The sequence below is a fragment of the Arachis duranensis genome, unplaced genomic scaffold, assembly GCF_000817695.3.
Source record: "Arachis duranensis cultivar V14167 unplaced genomic scaffold, aradu.V14167.gnm2.J7QH unplaced_Scaffold_232527, whole genome shotgun sequence".
Taxonomy (NCBI): Eukaryota; Viridiplantae; Streptophyta; class Magnoliopsida; order Fabales; family Fabaceae; genus Arachis; species Arachis duranensis.
In genome coordinates, this window is record NW_026264853.1 from 1003190 (window position 1) to 1021218 (window position 18029).

An 18029-nucleotide genomic window follows, 5' to 3' on the forward strand; every position below is an offset into this window, starting at 1 on the left:
GATTGGGCTGAGCTTGAGCTTTACACGTGCAGAGGATTCTCTTGGAGTTAAACGCCAAGTTGTAACGTGTTTTTGGCATTTAACTCTGGTTTGTGACGTGTTTCTAGCGTTTTACTCCAGAATGCAGCATGGAACTGGCGTTGAACGCCAGTTTGCGTCATCTAATCTCGAACAAAGTATGGACCATTATATATTGCTGGAAAGCTTTGGATGTCTACTTTCCAACACCGTTGAGAGCGCCATTTGGAGTTCTGAAGCTCCAGAAAATTCATTTCAAGTGAAGGGAGGTCAGAATCCAACAGCATCAGCAGTCCTTTGTTAGCCTGAATCAGATTTTTGCTCAGGTCCCTCAATTTCAGCCAGAAAATACCTGAAATCACAGAAAAGCACACAAACTCATAGTAAAGTCCAGAAATGTGAATTTTGCATAAAAACTAATGAAAACATTCCTAAAAGTAGCTAGATCCTATTAAAAACTACCTAAAAACAATGCCAAAAAAGCGTTAAATTATCCGCTCATCAATCAACCCTCTTGGCAACAACCTCCACCCATATACTATAACCAAGAGCCCTTCCAAAAGGTATACCAAGATGACGGCTATGGTGAGCACTCTTTTGATTATCAACAACCACCACCATATGCTTATGAACCGCCTCCCCAACACACCTTTGAACCACCATACTCACAAGTCTCCTACAACCAAACACCTCAGTATGACCCAAACCCATATCCATCATGCCAACCACCCTATGAGCCATATGATCCTAATTATGCTATCCAAGCAGAACAAGAGTCAAAGGATCATTTTAAGGAGACTGTGGATCGACTCAATGCAACCATTCATCAACTGGGCCAAGCGATAATTTGACTTGACTCCCGATGTTTGGACACTCAAAATACTCCCATGAATACATGTGGAGAATCAATAGAAGAGCATAGCATGAAGGAGACACTAGAAACTCCGGTGGACAATGAGGAACATGGCTTTGTATTGAAACAAGTGGAGGAAGCCATAATAGTTGAAGAGGAAGAAGTGGTTGAAGACTTAGGAGATGCTGAACCTCCATGGGAAAGTCAAGTTATAGAGCCTCCTTCAAAGACGTTTGAAATTGATGTTAAGGAGGGTGTACAACCTCCAAGGCATGTCATGGTTGAAGACTTGGAAGAGGTTAATCAAGAGATAGAGATTCAAAGAGAAGAAGCACAACCTCTCATGCCCTTGGTGAGCAATGAAGAAGAAATCGAATTGGAAGAAAGCTACCAAGAGGAAGAGGTTGATATTAAAGAAGCTTGAAAAGAGGTGGAGGATGTCAAAGAAGAGCGCAAGGGAGTGGAGCTTGCAAGATCATTAGAAACACCTCTCCCAAAGTCATTACCGTCTAACACAATGTTCAAGTGGGTAAAATTCCTATCCTTATCCTTTACTTTCCCACTTGAATATGGGCTACTGGAGACAGATGGTCAACTTAGAGCTCTTTGTGGGATTAAGAGTAAGAGGAAAATGGTTAGTGGTTAGAGTTGTCAAGCAAGGTTCAACATGGTTGTGTGCTCAAAGTTTAAACGCAGAGTTTGGTGTAAAGCTCAATTGAATGGGTCTAGGGAGCTGTTTGGATGTCTTAGTGAGAATTCAGAGTGCTTGCCACCCGGATGGAACCATGATTATCAACTTGAAGACGGGTGTAAAATCAAGATTTGGGATCCCGACATACGAGAAGATCAACTTTGGGAGCTCAAAACTTGTGAAGAACTCCATCAAGGCTTGGAAAATTTACATGGAATAGACAAAGCTTATTGGAAGTCCAAGCATTGGTGGCAGTTTCAGAATGAGTTCAAGCACAAGCCACCATGATAATGAGCTCGCCAAATGTCCAACTTAAGGACTATAACTAAAAGTGCTAGGTGGGAGACAACCCACCATGGTATGATCGTTCCTTTTTCAATTATAATTTTATTTAGTTTTATTTGTTTTTGAATTTTATTTTATTTTATTTCATTGAACCTGGAATTATTCATAACATCCGCATTAGCATTGCATTTTGCATACTGCATAAAAAAAAATGGAAGCACGCGATGCGCCAGCATCGCTGACGCGTTCGCGTCATAGGTGCATTAGGAAGAAAAAAATTGAACAGAAAGTCACGCGAAAGCGTGGCTGGAGGTGTGCCTTAGGCACAAATATGCCCACGCAATCGGGTGACCCACGCGTCCGCTTCATGTTGCAAAATAGCCTCCCACGCATCCGCGTCACCCACGCGAACGCGTGGCCCTATAAAATCGACGTAAATGGGTGTATGGCAGCAAGTTGTGATGGAGTGGGGCTGGAACCATGCTAGAAGCACAAGCCCTACCACGCGTCCGCGTCATTTTCAAAATATGGCCATTCACGCGTTCGCATCACCCACGCGAACGCGTCACCCAAAAATTTGGCAATAAGAGTTTAAAACAGAGAGTTGCGCGAACGCACGGCTGCACTCGCACCAATCGCACAAATCAGGCCACGCAATCGCGTGACCCACGCGTCCGTGTCACCTGATAATTATCACACACCACACAATCGTGTGACCCACGCATCCGCGTCACATGCGGCGCACAACTTATCCAAATCAGCCAAATATCTTATCTTTTCTTCCCCAATCCTAATTTTTACTTCTCCCTTCTTATTTCTTTCTTCTTAATTCTTTCTTCTTCCTTTCTTACTTTCTTCTTCTTCATCCCTTTACCCTCTCATCCCTCTTCACTTTCATTATATTTTATTGCATACTTTCATCCATTGCATTTTAATTTTGTGCATATTTTTATTTTCTTTTCTAAATTTATTACTTTTCTATTGGTGTTAAATTTTCTTTTTCAACTGTTGTATCTTTTATGGTATTATTTTGGTGCTTAATGACTTGTTTTATTCTGATTGGGTATTATTATTCATAAGTCAATGCTATTCTTTTATGATACTTGCATTCCATTTGTATTGATATGCACTTATACTACCTTGCATTACCCACACTCTCTCCCCTATTTTTGCACTTTGTGCACTATTGATATGCCGTTTGCTCCTACTGTCTTCTCTCTTACATGTTGTAGCTACCATGTAATTGAGACCTTTATTATTCGGCATTACCCACTCATATTTTATTTGTTTTCTATCATTGTTTTTGGGTTCCTGTTCCCCTTTTTCTCTTCTTTCAGGCTGGCCACTGAAGAAGGAAAAAGAGGAAAAACTTCTTCATGGGGAGACAAACAAGTCCATCTGCACAATCCTTGGAGAAAAGCATCAGTTGAAACAACCCGTCCACTTGCACATCTTAGCATGCACCGAGGATGGTGTAATCTTTAAGTGTGGAAAGGTCGATACCAATCTCCGCGAGTTAGTTAGCCCCTTCTCAACACTAGTTTTATTTTTCTTTGTTAGTTCATTGCTGCATTTGCATGTGTAATTGCATGTTTGTTTGATTTTGTGCATGTTCTTCTACCACTACTTATTTGAAGTAATAAGTTTCTTTTTAAGACCCTATTTTTGAAAATTTTCACTAATTTAAATCAAAACTTTTGTGTTAAACTTGTTTGAAGCTTGTATTTGGAACATAGTTTATAGCTAAGAACACACAACATGTGAGACTTGAGCTTAATTATATGGTTACATTATTTAGCCATAAATTTTTATTCTTGTGTGTTTTCTTCTCTATGATTGTAATTTTTTTTACTTTGTTCTATCCTATATGTCCAATGTTTAGTGTATTTAAATGCATGCATATGATTGAGACCATTATTTGATTACTAGCTCATTTACCCCAAATAGCCTACCCTTTTAATTACCTTTGTTAGCCACTTTGAGCCTTTTAATCCCTATTTGTTCTATATTTTACCACATCACTAGCCTTTAGCAGAAAAACAAGTAATTACCTGATTTGAATCTTTGGTTAGCTTAAGATAGAGATTGTGTGTCAACTAAGTATGAGAAAATTGTGAGAACATGGGTTGATAGCGAATGTGTTGTGCTTCTACTTTATTTAAATATTGAGAATTTTGGTACCTACTCATGTGAGACCAGAAAAATTAAAAGTCCATGTGCATTGATATGTTATGTTTACTTGTATATTTTCAGAAAAAAAAAGAAGAAGAAAAAATATATAATATAAATAAATAAATAGGGGATAAAATTACTCCAATGCTAAGTTTAATAAAAGATCAATGCATATGTGGTAAAATTAAAGAAATATTTGGTACATGAGTATGTGATACAAAAGTGGGAATTATGGGTAGCTAGGCATGAAATTAGAGTTACATAGAGTGTGTGTGTTAGGTGAGAGCTTAGGCTATTCAATGATTCAATTTATAGCTCACTTAGCCATATATATATACCCTCACCCTTACCTTAGCCCCATTACAACCTTGAAAAGACCTCATGATGTTTGCATTGATATATTAAATATTTGTTGATTGGTTAGATGAAGAACAAAGTTTAGAAAGCATGATTAGAGAAGAGTAGAGTGATTGACCCTAGACACTTGAGAGTTAGAGTGATATACACTACCAGTAAGGGTTCAATGCTTGATTCTATGTTCCCTGCTTTCATGAGCTATCTTCTTACAAGTTTACTTGTTTTTACTGTATAATTTGAATTAGTGGAATTTTGGTTTGTATTTATCTTGGGGAACTTGTTTGTTTTTAACCAAGTAGATAGAAACATCTTAGCATGTAGTTGCATTCACATTCATAGGTTGCATTGCATGAGTCTTGCTTTTCCCTACTCATTTATTTTATCTCCTTAAGCTAAGCATGAGGACATGCTAATGTTTAAGTGTGGGGAGGTTGATAAACCACTATTTTATGGTTTATATTGTGTTTAATTGAGTGGTTTTTATCAAATTCTTACCCACTTATTCATATGATTTGCATGATTTTACAATTCCTTTCCAAAATTATTCCATTTCAACCTGCTTCGTAGAGATCTTTTTATTGTGTATTTTAATTCTCCTTTATACCATTCAATGCCGTGATCCGTGTGTTAAGTGTTTCATGCTTCATAGGACAGGAATGACTTAGATAATGGAGAGGAATCTTGCAAAAAGGGAAGGAGCACAAGAAATAAAGAAGACAACCAGCGAACAGCGATGCGCACGCATGGCTGACGCGTGCGCGCGATTTGGACAAAATCACAGCGACACGTACGCGTGCTTGACGCATACGCGTGGAGAGGAAAATCGCCAAACGACGCGTACGCGTGACCGACGCGTACGCGTGACCGACGCGTACGCGTGACATGCGTGATCTGCAGAAAATTCAGGAAAGGCTGGGGACAATTTTGGGCCGTGTTTTGACCCAGTTTTCGTCCCAGAAATACAGAATAAAGCTAGGAAACATGCAGAGACTCAATTCATACTTAGCATAAGCTGATACTTCATAATTTTAGGTTTAGATGTAGTTTTTAGGGAGAAAGGCTCTCTCCTCTCTCTTAAGTTTTAGGATTAGGATTTCTTTTAGTCATTAGGATTGTTTCTTCATACCAGGTTCAATATTCCTTTATTTTTATTTCTCTTCTACTTTTAGATACTATAATGATTTTATTTATTAATGATTTATGTTACCAAATTGGTTTATGAACTTTTCCATGTTAGAATTGATATCTTTATTTAATTAATATAATTTGAGGTATTTCAGACTTATGATTGTTTTTCTTAATTTATGTTATTAATGCTTTTAATTTAATTTAGATTTTTCTCCCTTGGCTTTGGTTGAGTAATTAGAGACTCTTGAGTTATCAAACTCTTGTTGATTGATAATTGGAAGTTGCTAATTGACTTGAATTCTACTAATTCTAGTCTTTCTTTGGAAATTGACTAGGACTTGAGGATTCATATTGATTTATCCACTTGACTTACCTTCATAGTTAGAGGTTGACTAAGTGGGAGCAACGAGCAATTTTCATCACAATTGATAAGGATAACTATGATATTTGATTATTAACTCACTTATCCCAAATAAGCCTACCCTTTTATGTCACCCTTGTTAGCCACTTTGAGCCTTTTAATCCCATTTATTCTATATTTTACCACATCACTAGTCTTAAGCGGAAAAACAATTAATTATCCCAATTGAAGCTTTGGTTAGCTTAAGATAGAGATTGTGTATCAACTAGGTGTGGGAAAACTGTGGGAACATGGGTTAATAAGGATATGTGTTATGTTTTTACTTTGATAAAATATTAGGAATTTGGGTATCTACTCATGTGAGACTAGAAAAATTAAAAATCCATGTGCATTGATAAGTTATGTTTATTTTTCTATTTAAAAAAATAAAAATAATAAAAAAAAGAAGAAAAAAAGAGAAAAAAATCCAAAAAAATATATTCAATAAATAAGTAAATAAATAAAGGGACAAAATTACCCCAATGCAAGGTTAAGTTAATAAAAATATCAATGCATATGTGATAAAATTAAAATAAGGGTTGATGCATGAGTATGTAATGCAAAAGTGAGAATTTTGGGTAGCTAGGCATGAATTTAAAAGTATATAGAGTAGTGTATGTATAGGTGAGAGCTTAGGTTAGTCAAATATTCATATTATAGCTCACTTGGCCATACATATACCCTCACCCTTACCTTAGCCCATTACAACCCTGAAAAGACCTCATGATATTTGTATTGGTATACTAAATATTTGTTGATTGGTTAGATGAAGAACAAAGTTTAGAAAGCATGATTAGAGAAGAGTAGAGTGAATTACCCTATACACTTGAGAGACTAGAGTGATATACACTACCAGTGAGGGTTCAATGCTTGATTCTATATTCCCTGCTTTCATGAGCTATCCTCTTACAAGTTTACTTGTCTTTACTGTATAATTTGAATTAGTGGAATTTGATTTATGTTGTCTTGAAGAACTTATTTATTTTTAACCAAGTAGGTAGAAGCATTTCACATTTAGTTGCATTCATATAGATAGGTTGCATTTCATACATTTTACCATTCCTCTTCACTCCTTTATAGCTTCTCTTGGGCTTAGCATGAGGACATGCTAATGTTTAAGTGTGGGGAGGTTGATAAACCACTATTTTATGGTTTATATTGTGCTAACTTGAGTGATTTTTCATCCATTATTCTCACGCTTATTCATAGAAATCGCATGTTTTACGTTTTCCTTCTTGATTTTGTGCTATGATTGAGAACATGCTTCTTTGGTCTTATATTTGCCAATATTAATCCTCTCTTATTACCATTAGATGCCGTGATATGTGCGTTAAGTGATTTCAGGGATTACAGGGCAGGAATGGCTTAGAGGATGGAAAGGAAGCATGCAAAAGTGGAAGGAATACAAGAAATTGAAGAAACTGCTAAAGCTGTCCAGCCTGACCTTCTGGTACTAAATCGACCATAACTTGAGCTACAGAGATCCAAATGACGCGGTTCCAATTGTGTTGGAAAGCTAACGTTTAGGGCTTCGCAACAATATATATATTTCCATAACTGCCCCGAAGCCAGGCGACGCAAATGCGTGACCTGGCAAAAAACCCAATCCACACTAACGCATGGACGACGCTTCCGCATGACTTTGCAGCGACCTGTACGAACCAGAAATTGCTGGGGGTGATTTCTGGACTATATTTGACCCAGTTTTCAACCCAGAAAACACATATTAGAGGCTATAAAGTGGGAGAATGCATCCATTCATCAGACAACATATACAACATTCATAATTCATAATTTTAGGTTTTAGATGTAGTTTTTAGAGAGAGCGAGAGGCTCTCTCCTCTCTCTTAGGTTTTAGGATTAGGATTTCTTTGTCTTCTCAATTTCCAGGTTTAATGTTCCTTTTATTTATTTTTCCAATTTAATTTATGAAATTTTCCATGTTAGAATTGATTTTCTTATTTAATATAAATTTGAGGTATTTCAGATTTATGATTTTAATTTAACTTTTTACACTCTTAGCTTTGGTTAAGTAATTTGTGACACTTGAGTTATCAAACTTAGCTGATGATTGAAAATTAGAATTCTTTGCTGATTGATTTGAATTCCCCTAACTCTAGTCTTTTCTTAGGAATTGACTAGGACTTGAGGAATCAAATTGATTATCCACTTAACATACTTTCATAGTTAGAGGTTGACCAAGTGGGAGTAAAATTCAATTCTCATCACACCTGATAAGGATAACTAGGATAGGATTTCCAGTTCTCATACCTTGCCAAGAGATTTTCGTAATTATTAATTTATTTTTCTTGTTATTTAAATTACTTGTTCTTTATTTCAAAAAACCAAAATAAAATATATCTTTTTCCATAACCAATAATAAATCATACTTCCCTGCAATTCCTTGAGAAGACGACTCGAGATTTGAATACTTCGGTTATTTATTTTTATTGGGTTTGCTTAAGTGACAAACAAAACTTTTGTATGAAAGGATTCTCTGTTGATTTAGGAACTATACTTACAACGCGATTATATTTGTGAATTTCTTTACCAATAGAATTCTGATCGTCAAGGAGACACAGAGAAAAACGTAAAAACGCATGAATATAAATGACTTGTATGATTTGTATAGAAAAACGTTAGTATGTGAAAAATAACTCATATATTGATCCTTTTATAACTACTATCATATTAATTCATCTACTTAACATACACTGAAACAATTTAAAGAGAGCCGAGATAAAAAATAAAGTAGAATAATTTGTTTTGATTTTTCAATCACATATTTTTAAATTTTATCATAATTAATTTTAAAAAAATTATCAAATATTTAAATTAATTTATTCAATTGACAAATTTATTTCTAACATTCATAAATTCATAGATACGTAACATTTATAACATTTATAGTTAGATATGCATAACATCTATATATAATTCATATTAATAACTTCCATCATTTTTGTTAGATGCATACAAGAATGAAGATGCATAGTTTAATATTTTTGGAAAGGGTAGTGCTAGGGAGTCAATAGTCTAAGTGTACAATGTGTACAATGGGCTAAATCTTTGGTCCATGAATAAAATGAACATCATCCACACTATCCAGAATAACCATCCGAATACCAGGAATAATAAACATCTCATGTCATAAAATCACTCATCCTAAAAACTTAAGTTAATTTTGGAGTTCATCAAGGATCAAACCTTTGACCTTTTGGATCTAGAACTCTAATACCATGTCATCTCCACTTATCCCAAAAGCGTAACCTGATATGACAATGTAATACTAATGGTCATATCTCTAATACTTCCTAAACCTCCATTGTACACATTGTACGTTTAGACTATTGACTCCCTATACTTTTCCTTTTGGAAATTGTGCTTAAATTGATCATTAACACTACTGGTTATTTTTTAGTTAATTAAGTATGGTGAGTAATGGAAAAGAGAGTTGCCAGAAGCAACAAGAAGTCCAAAATTTAGCAATAGAAAACATTTCTTATATAACATCTACTAATCACAACGGTTCAAAGACTATTTTACGGTAATGGATAAACTTTTAACATCAAACGTCGAAAATTCGTCGAGATTTTTTTTATCCCCCTCAATCCAATGGTAAATTAGTAATTTTGCTTGTAGAAAAAAAATTTACCGGTGAATCTTTCTATTAAATCTATTAGAACATTTATCACATAAAAATCAACATTTTTAAATTTTAATAACACTTGTAATAATACATCAATAATCATCAAATAAATGGATATTCATGAAGTATTGTTCCCAATCAATAACTTTTGGATCAAAGTAAAACAGATCCATCTCTATCCTTCCTTCCCTTGCCGTTGCCAACAACTTGTCTGTGTTCGTATTATCAAATCTGTTTGCAAAACAAATTAATATATAATTAAACCAATATTATTAAATAAGAATAATAATCAATATTATTTAAATTTAGCTGATAATTAATATAACGATGAACTTACATGCCATTAAAAAATACGTAAGGCTTGTAAAGATCAACGAGCCGCATAACACCATGGATCTTTCTATAAAGTTCATGATACGTTTTTTGGAAATACTTGCCTGATGCTTTGTTCACCAGTTGTAGTCCCTGTCAAGTAATGCATGCATGCAAACTCCGTAAAACTCTATTCCCTAATTAAAATCAAAGTATATTTTTATGAAAAGGTAAAACCTTCAATGGAAGCAAGTAGCGAATGAACATGTATCTGCGGAAGCTTGCCATGTTATTCAATATGGTAACTTTGCCAACTCTGATAGGCTTTCCCTTTTTATTGATCCAAGGTTTTGCAGTGAAATATTTGAAGGAATAGTCACGGAGATCGCCGTATTTCACAGGGTTGCTAACAGAGGAGCCCACATGGTATATGATGTTATCATAATTACTACTATAACCTTCATTTCCATGTGCCACCATAGCCACTATCATTGCATTCACTACCATGTCAGCCGGTATCTGCATATCAAATTCATTAATAAGATTAAAAATTACTACCATCAAATTTAATTTGATGGTTACAGTATTAGAGATATAATTATTTATATATTTTTTTATTAATTTTATCTAAGTGGCTTAAAAAATAAGTAATGACTACTAATAAATCAAATTTTTGTTAATATATATGTTGGGTTACTATGAAAAGTTCTTGAAAAAATTAGAGAGTAATCAAGTAAGATAACATAAGATAGAAAGAAATTATATCTAACTAAAAACTTTAAAAAAGTAAGTTAATGAATCTCTTATCTTATAAATTTCTTACTCTTTTTTATTCTTTTTAATGTGAGACAAATTTTATATCCTCTTCACACTTACAACATTAACAAGTAGTAATATTAATTGTATGATAGTTTAATACTTGGTTTTGACTATTGATGAATGGGATAGTAAATTCATATTTAATAGTTTGATCAAGTTACTCACCGCATCAAAAACTTTCTTAAGATCTGCAAGGAAGCAGGATAATTTTCCTTTACCGTAAGCAAGAATCATACTGTCTATGGTTCTGCGCCACGTAAAAAAGTAATATGAAAGTGCATGAAATGTATAACAATTTAAGGAAATGTAACATAAGAGGAGGCATAAAATTGATAGATCAATATTTCATTCGTACCTTGCACCTTCGATCCAACCTGGAAAAGGTTCTTTATAAGTGCTAACAATCATGGTAGGACGCACAATAACAATAGGTATGTTTTTCTTTGAAATTTGTATAAGCATTTCACCCATGGCCTTTGTAAATACATATGTGTTTGGCCAACCATATAGATTTGCTCTGAAAATAAATTAAGATACAGTATAACCATAAACTATTAGCCCTGAGTTTTGTGGTAATTGGTGAAATATAATTATCAATCCATTATAATTTTCAAACATAAAGTAAATTAAATGAATAATTATGTAGTGATATAACGGAAAGATAGAAACTCAGATGTAATTGTCGTAGTTAATAATTGAAAATTATTAATAATTTTATAAGTTTAATTAAATTGTCATCTAATCATTCAGGAATTTTTTTTTAAATTTAAAATTTTCAAAAAATTTTAAAAATAGCTTTAATATTTAATTTTTTTTAATTTTATCTTTAATATTTTTTTATATGTTTTAATTTTAGCTTTATTTTAATTATTATAATTTAGTGTAGTATAATGTAATTTAAATATTTTAATTTATTATAATTTAATTTTTTATTTCAGGTATTTTAAATTCTACTTTAATTAGTATCATTTTAATTTAAGTGATATTATTATGAACATAAAATTAAATTACAATAAATTAAAATATTTAAATTATATTAAAATATTTAAATATAGTATAAAATGAAAGAGTAAAAAATTGCCTTTTATACATGTGACCACACCCTTCATACATATCGCCTAGCTAATATAAGACTTATTAGGTGATCTACGTCCCAAAAGTGGATTTGTGTAATTAAAAATATTTTCTTTGTTTAAAATAAAGAATGATTTTAATTCATTTAAAAAAAATTCTGATAATAATTAATAAGTAGCTAGTAGACTAGTAGAGTAATTTAATTCAAACCTTTGGATGCCTAATTCCTTCATGGCGAGTTTAATGTGATGTTCAGAGGCTCCTTGTTCTCGAAGCTGATTGAGTTTTTGTTGCACCAACTTCATTTCCATGTCAATGTCTAATCCTACCACTCCATTCAATGACACACCCATTTCCTGTGGATCCTCTACTACCACTCCTCCTCTCTCGCCACACACGTATGCTAATTCAATATCCCATTCAATTACATCAATTAGTTACGCATTTATTAACTAGTAGCAATAGATGTTAAAATTTAATATAAGAGTCACTTAGATAAAGACGACTAAAACGTCTTTTTTAAAAATATCTTTTATTAACTAAAATTTAATATATATAATCAATTAAACTGTATTATTTTTATCAAAATTAGGATCGACAAATTAATTTGACCGAAAAAATAGTGAATTAAATCTTAAATCGGTCTAAGTTAATATTATTTTTTATAAAAAATAACTACAATATCCTATTATAAAAAATACTTAAATACTCCTATTATATATATAGAATAATATTACACATTCAAGTTTTTCTATTAACCAAGTCCAACTAAATTGGTTTAACATAACAAAAATTAGTTATAGACAAGTACTTTCTTCTTTTAAACTTAGAGTTAAGCTAACGAGTCATCAATAACACTTCTCTCCTACAATAAGGATATTATAGTTATTTTCTAAAAAATACTAATTTAAGTCAATTCAAAATCTGATTTACTATTAAATTTTTAATTAAATTAATTTATTTGATTTAATTTTAACAAAAATAATATAATTTAATTAATTATATATATTAAATTTTAATTAATAAAAAATACCTTTAAAAAAAATTTTTAATCTTCTTTATCTAGTGGCTTCCTTTAATATAATGTATGTAATAAGGAAATGTACTAACCTGTTGATACGTGAAGAAGCACTTTGAACTTAGTACATTTCTTGGCGAAGTTCAATACATGCTTAACTCCGAATGTGTTAGTACCCAATGCAATATCGTATCTGTATTTAATAACAATAATAAGATCATACATTTTTAGTCACGTACAAAGTAGTAAAGGATTACATTATTGCAGAATATATGCTTAACTCCGTATGTTGTTATTTTGTGGTTACATGCGAAATTAATGATGTTAAATTTATTATATATTACTAATTTTATAATTAAAATGTGTTACATATTATTTTTTTATTATAATTAAAATAATTTTTCTTAAATTAAGAGTTCTTTTCTCTTTTTTTTTTTATTTTTCTTATTCCTTCATTTATTCTATTTCTCTTATATATCATTATTAATAATTAATTACAAATTTAATAATCAAAATATATAATATAATATTCTCTAATCATATTTAAATTAAATTAAAATTAAAATTAAAATTAAAATATAGTTATATTATATATTATATTTAAAAAAGTGGTTGGTGATTTTCGAAAATTGCAAGTGAAAAAGTGGTTAGGTGGTTTTGAAAAAGATAAGAAATAGTATTTTGTTGAAAAATATTTGAAAATAATTTTGAAAACTCCCTTCTTAAATTCGTTCATCTATCTCTCTCCTTTTTTCTATTTCTATCTACTCTTTCCGCTCTATATATAATTTGTAATTTATATTTTATATTAGTAATTTGACAAATCAAATTATGTTATTAGATATTTTTTATTATAATTAAAATAATTTTTTTTCTTAACTTCCAAAATTAACAAACTCTCTCTCTCATTATTTCTTTTTATTTTTCTCTTTTTTTTCTCTTATTCTCTATTTTTCTCCACCTTTCTATTCTACAAAAAATAAAATTAACAATATAATATAATTTTTTGGATAAAGTATACTTTTTGTCCCTAAAATTTGACAAAATTTCAAAATTATCTCTAAATTTTATTTTGTTTTAATTTTTCTCAAAAGTTTTTTATTTGCATCAAATATACCCTCAACGGCTAAATTTTCAAAAAATTTAAGACCAATTTAACAATAATGTATGAAAATTATGCTTGATTTACTTGCGTTGAGAGTTATTCTTATGAAATTGTTGTTGAATTGGTCTTAAAATTTTTGAAAAATTAGCCGTTAGAGATATATTTGATGCAAATAAAAAACTTTTCGGATAAAATTGAAACAAAATAAAACATAGATATATTTTTGAAACTTTTGTCAAACTTTGGGGATAAAAAGTATACTTTACTCTTTAAATAAAAAATATTATTATGTGCATATTTTTTATTTAGTTTTAAATTTTTACTACTTATCTTTTTAATCTATATCTTCACTCTTTTTTTTCAAATATTTATTATATATAATTTAGAAAAATACTAATGTTGTGATTAAAAGTTAGAATCAAGATTCAATTGTTTTAAAAAAAATAAATTTGAGTTAATTTTATAACTATTAATATAATTTTTTTATGCTAATATCTAATTATATTTTTATATATAAAAAATATTATTTTTAAATTGCAAGCATAAAAATTACTTATTTCTATTTGTGCAACAAACTCAATACCTAATCAAATATAAAAGTATACACGTTAAATCCTTTTAAATTTTAGATAACGAATATTAAAATTAATTATTAGTAAAAAATTAAACTCTTTCATATGAAAATAATAACTAAAAAAATTATTATTTAATTTTGTTTTTATTTATAGAGACCCTGATCTTTTTAGTCAAGGAAGACTTTTATTTATATATATCATTTTGTAAATGTAGTTTAATGTCTATCATTATCGATATTTATATACCTTTCATCAAAGCTAGTAGTTGCAGCAATATTAACTATAATATCAGTTTGATTGCAAATATGGTCCATTAGAATGGAGTCCTTCAAATCCAAGTCCTGTTTAGAAATGTCTCCAGGTACCACACACAACTTTTCTGACACAAAGGAATTGAACTTTGTACCCAACTTTTCCTTTAGCAATCTAAACAACTCCTTCCCTACGATCTACATACATATAAAAATGCAAGCATACAACACAGGAATATCAACTATAATAGACATATTTTGAATTTTGAAAAAGATTGTAGAGAATAATATACAAATACATGCATGCACATACATCAAAATATAAGATAAATTAAAAAAACAAATAGAAGATATATAATATATATTTGTCACCTCATGGTGCAAGCGATGAGTAGCAGATTCAATATCGGTAGCTCTCAAAAGAAGGTAAAGTTTTTTCACATTTGATTGACATCTTAGTATCTTCTCCACAAAAACTGTAAATCCATAACAATTAGTAATTAATCAAAAGCATATGGAATTAAAACAAGTTGCATTGTTTTACAACACATGTCATTATTCTGTTGATCACTACTTTTTGCAAGGAAGCCGGTGGCACCAGTGACTAGAATGGTCTTGTCCTCAAGGAAATGCAATACGCTTCTCAATTCCATTTGAGATAATTAAGTAGTTCTTCTTTATATTGATGAGAAGGAGAAAATAATGAAAATAATGAACCAAAATAATGTGTTAGACTATAGATAATATGATTACACATGCATGCCCACAAGGTTTGCTTTGATTCTTTTATTGCACTCTTCTCTTGGTGTTCATATTTATAGGGGAAGCCAAGCACCTCACATGTCGTACCCATCCAACAAAAAATATCTCCAATTATTACGATGCATGAACTTGATGGTGATGTAAATGCATGTGGCACACTCATCGTCGCAAAATTGAGAAGTGTGAATGTCACACACTATTAATTCGTTCACCGAACCTACCTAAATTATTATAATTAATTAAGTATACATGCAAATAATGCACGTGAAAATATGGCTCATGAGAAACAGATTTGTGTCTCCCATCAACATTTTAATTTGTGGAGCATATCGTTGTTGTTAAATTATTCACCACCCATGAAAAGAAAAAAAAAAGAAAAAAAAAAGCAGTATTATTACGATTCCTTTTATACTTTGGCGTTACTTAATTAGAGCAGGTTAATGTTCAAACTTTCAAGGAGTAAGCAACTTAGACATAAGTTAGAATCACAAAAAAAAAAAAACAAAAGAAAAAAGCCTTAGAGATAGTGATTGAAGACTTGAAGTAGCTAGTGGCATTTGAATTGTTTGGATTCAAACTAATTAACAAAGTAATCGCTGCTTTGTTACTTTTTTGAGGTTACCTGAATGTTGATTTAAGTCTGGACATGAGGTCCAAATTTTTTGTGGAACAGTGTCTGACTTGTTCTCGTGCTAAGGTGCCACCATCCGCATTTCTTGTGATGAGGTGACGGTGATAATTGCAAGAGACTCCAATTAATGCTTAAGTTAACAAGAACTTTAAACATGTTTTTTAGTAGATTAAAACGTAAATATATTTGAGGGATGTCAGTGTATTTATAATAGAGTTATTAACCAATTTTTTGAGTAATTCTACATTTATTAATGTATAACTGTTTCCTTTATCTTAAAAGTTTGTTGGGATCTATTTTTTAGGAGAGATAAAAATAGTAAAAGAGATTCAAGGAGACAGTTACTTATTTGGATAAGTAAAACTGGTCCTTCTTGTTTTATCCGATGTCCGACCTCTTTAAAGAGGTCGGATTAAGGATAGAGGCCATCCTTCTTGGGTGGGTCTTTTATCCTTATTGGGCCTAGTTTTAGGTTTTGGACTACGGTATGAATAGTGCCCCTACTTGAGTCCAAGCTTTCAGGAGGTCGGGTTCAAGTATGTTATGACTTCAGTTCTTGTTATCGGGTACGCCGCCTTTAAGAGGTTGGATACTCAATGTGTTTTGAAAAATTTTAAAACATTACCGCTTTAAATGAGGGATGTACTTTACGTGACCAGTCCCTTGAAATTTGCGCGTGGCTTTAAAGAGAGATGCAAAATGTCCCTTTTGCCTCTTCTCTTATAAAATGCTTCGCGCCCTCCTTCTTCCCTCTTTTCTATTTCTGAAAATGTTTCATTTGCTTTCTTTATCGAAAAAACACCTTTTTTTCTTCCTTTGCTTCGTTGCTGTTTTTCAGTTTCAAGATTTTTTCATCTTGATTTCCTTGAAGGTTTCTTTGGCACTTTGAAGAGGAACGTGCGAATTTTTTTTGCTGCTTAACGTGTCCTTCAGTTTTCAAATTTCATTAAGGTTGGTATTTTTATCTATTTTTGCTTATTGTCTCGACTATTATGTGTTTCATGAAACTATTTTAATTTGTACCCTGTGTAATAATGTTGGTGATGAGTTTTGCTTTTACGTTGTCGATACTTGTTTCTTTGATAGCTGATTAACTGTTGATACTTTATTTATTGCTAAAAAAAATTCTTTTGAAACTATGTTTGTTGTCTGAAGCTATAGCTCAGCTTGTCAGTGCCAGGTAGAGGACGAGTTCTTCTCCCATAACAGGTCGGGTAAGTATGAATGGTTGGCCCAGAAATGCTTTAAAGCCTTGAAAGGCTTGTTCACACTTGTGGGACCATTCAAATTGTTTTCCTTTTTTGAGGATTGAATATAAGGGTAGGGACTTCAATGCTGACCCTGCCAAGAATCTGGATAGTACTGCCAACCTTCCATTTAACTGTTGGACTTTCTTGATACAAGTTGGGCTCTTCATCTCTAGTATGGTTACGCACTTGTCCGGATTTACTTCTATATCCCTTTGAGTGAGCATAAAACCTAAGAACTTTTCAGCTTCTACTGCGAAGGTACATTTTGAGGAGTTTAGTCTCATTTTTTGTTTTCTAATTGTAGAGAACACCTCAGAGAGGTCGGCCAAGAGGTCTAGGCCACCTTTAATTTTGACAAGCATGTCATCTACATAGACTTCCATGAGTTTTCCTAGGTGAGGAAAAATACTTTGTTCATCAGTTGTTTGTATGTGGCTCCGGTATTTTTTAATCCAAAAGGCAATACTACATAACAATAGTTAGCCTTAGGATTGATGAAAGAGGTATTTTCTTGGTCTGGTTTGATTGTATCTCGAGTAAGCGTTCATAAAGGATAAGTACCGATAACCTTAGGCTGAGTCGACCAGAGCGTCGATGCTTAGGAGATGGTATAGATCCTTGGGGCAAGTTTTGTTGAGGTCAGTGTAATCGACATATATCCTCCACTTTTCATTCTGTT

The 18029-nt window shown here is 31.9% G+C and overlaps 1 protein-coding gene across 1 annotated transcript; it reads right to left on the reverse strand.

The window, feature by feature from the left end:
* Positions 1–9886: 9886 nt before the first annotated feature.
* Positions 9887–15360, reverse strand: LOC127744246 (fatty acyl-CoA reductase 3-like). Its single transcript, XM_052256524.1, has 9 exons — positions 15282–15360; positions 15080–15183; positions 14703–14905; positions 12869–12969; positions 11969–12161; positions 11040–11201; positions 10850–10931; positions 10103–10384; positions 9887–10018 (listed from the first exon to the last, which is right to left on the reverse strand). The coding sequence occupies exons 1-9, from the start codon at positions 15358–15360 to the stop codon at positions 9887–9889; spliced, it is 1338 nt and encodes a 445-aa protein (XP_052112484.1).
* Positions 15361–18029: the final 2669 nt, after the last annotated feature.

What these genes read in the sequence shown, in the direction of transcription:
- LOC127744246 (XM_052256524.1), bottom strand. Translation starts at nt 15,360, where the DNA reads ATGGAATTGAGAAGCGTATTGCATTTCCTTGAGGACAAGACCATTCTA. An exon ending in AAGGAATTAGGCATCCAAAG is followed by an intron (nt 11,202 to 11,968) that starts GTTTGAATTAAA and finishes ATTTATTTTCAG; the next exon opens with AGCAAATCTATATGGTTGGC. An exon ending in GCTACTTGCTTCCATTGAAG is followed by an intron (nt 10,019 to 10,102) that starts GTTTTACCTTTT and finishes ATTACTTGACAG; the next exon opens with GGACTACAACTGGTGAACAA.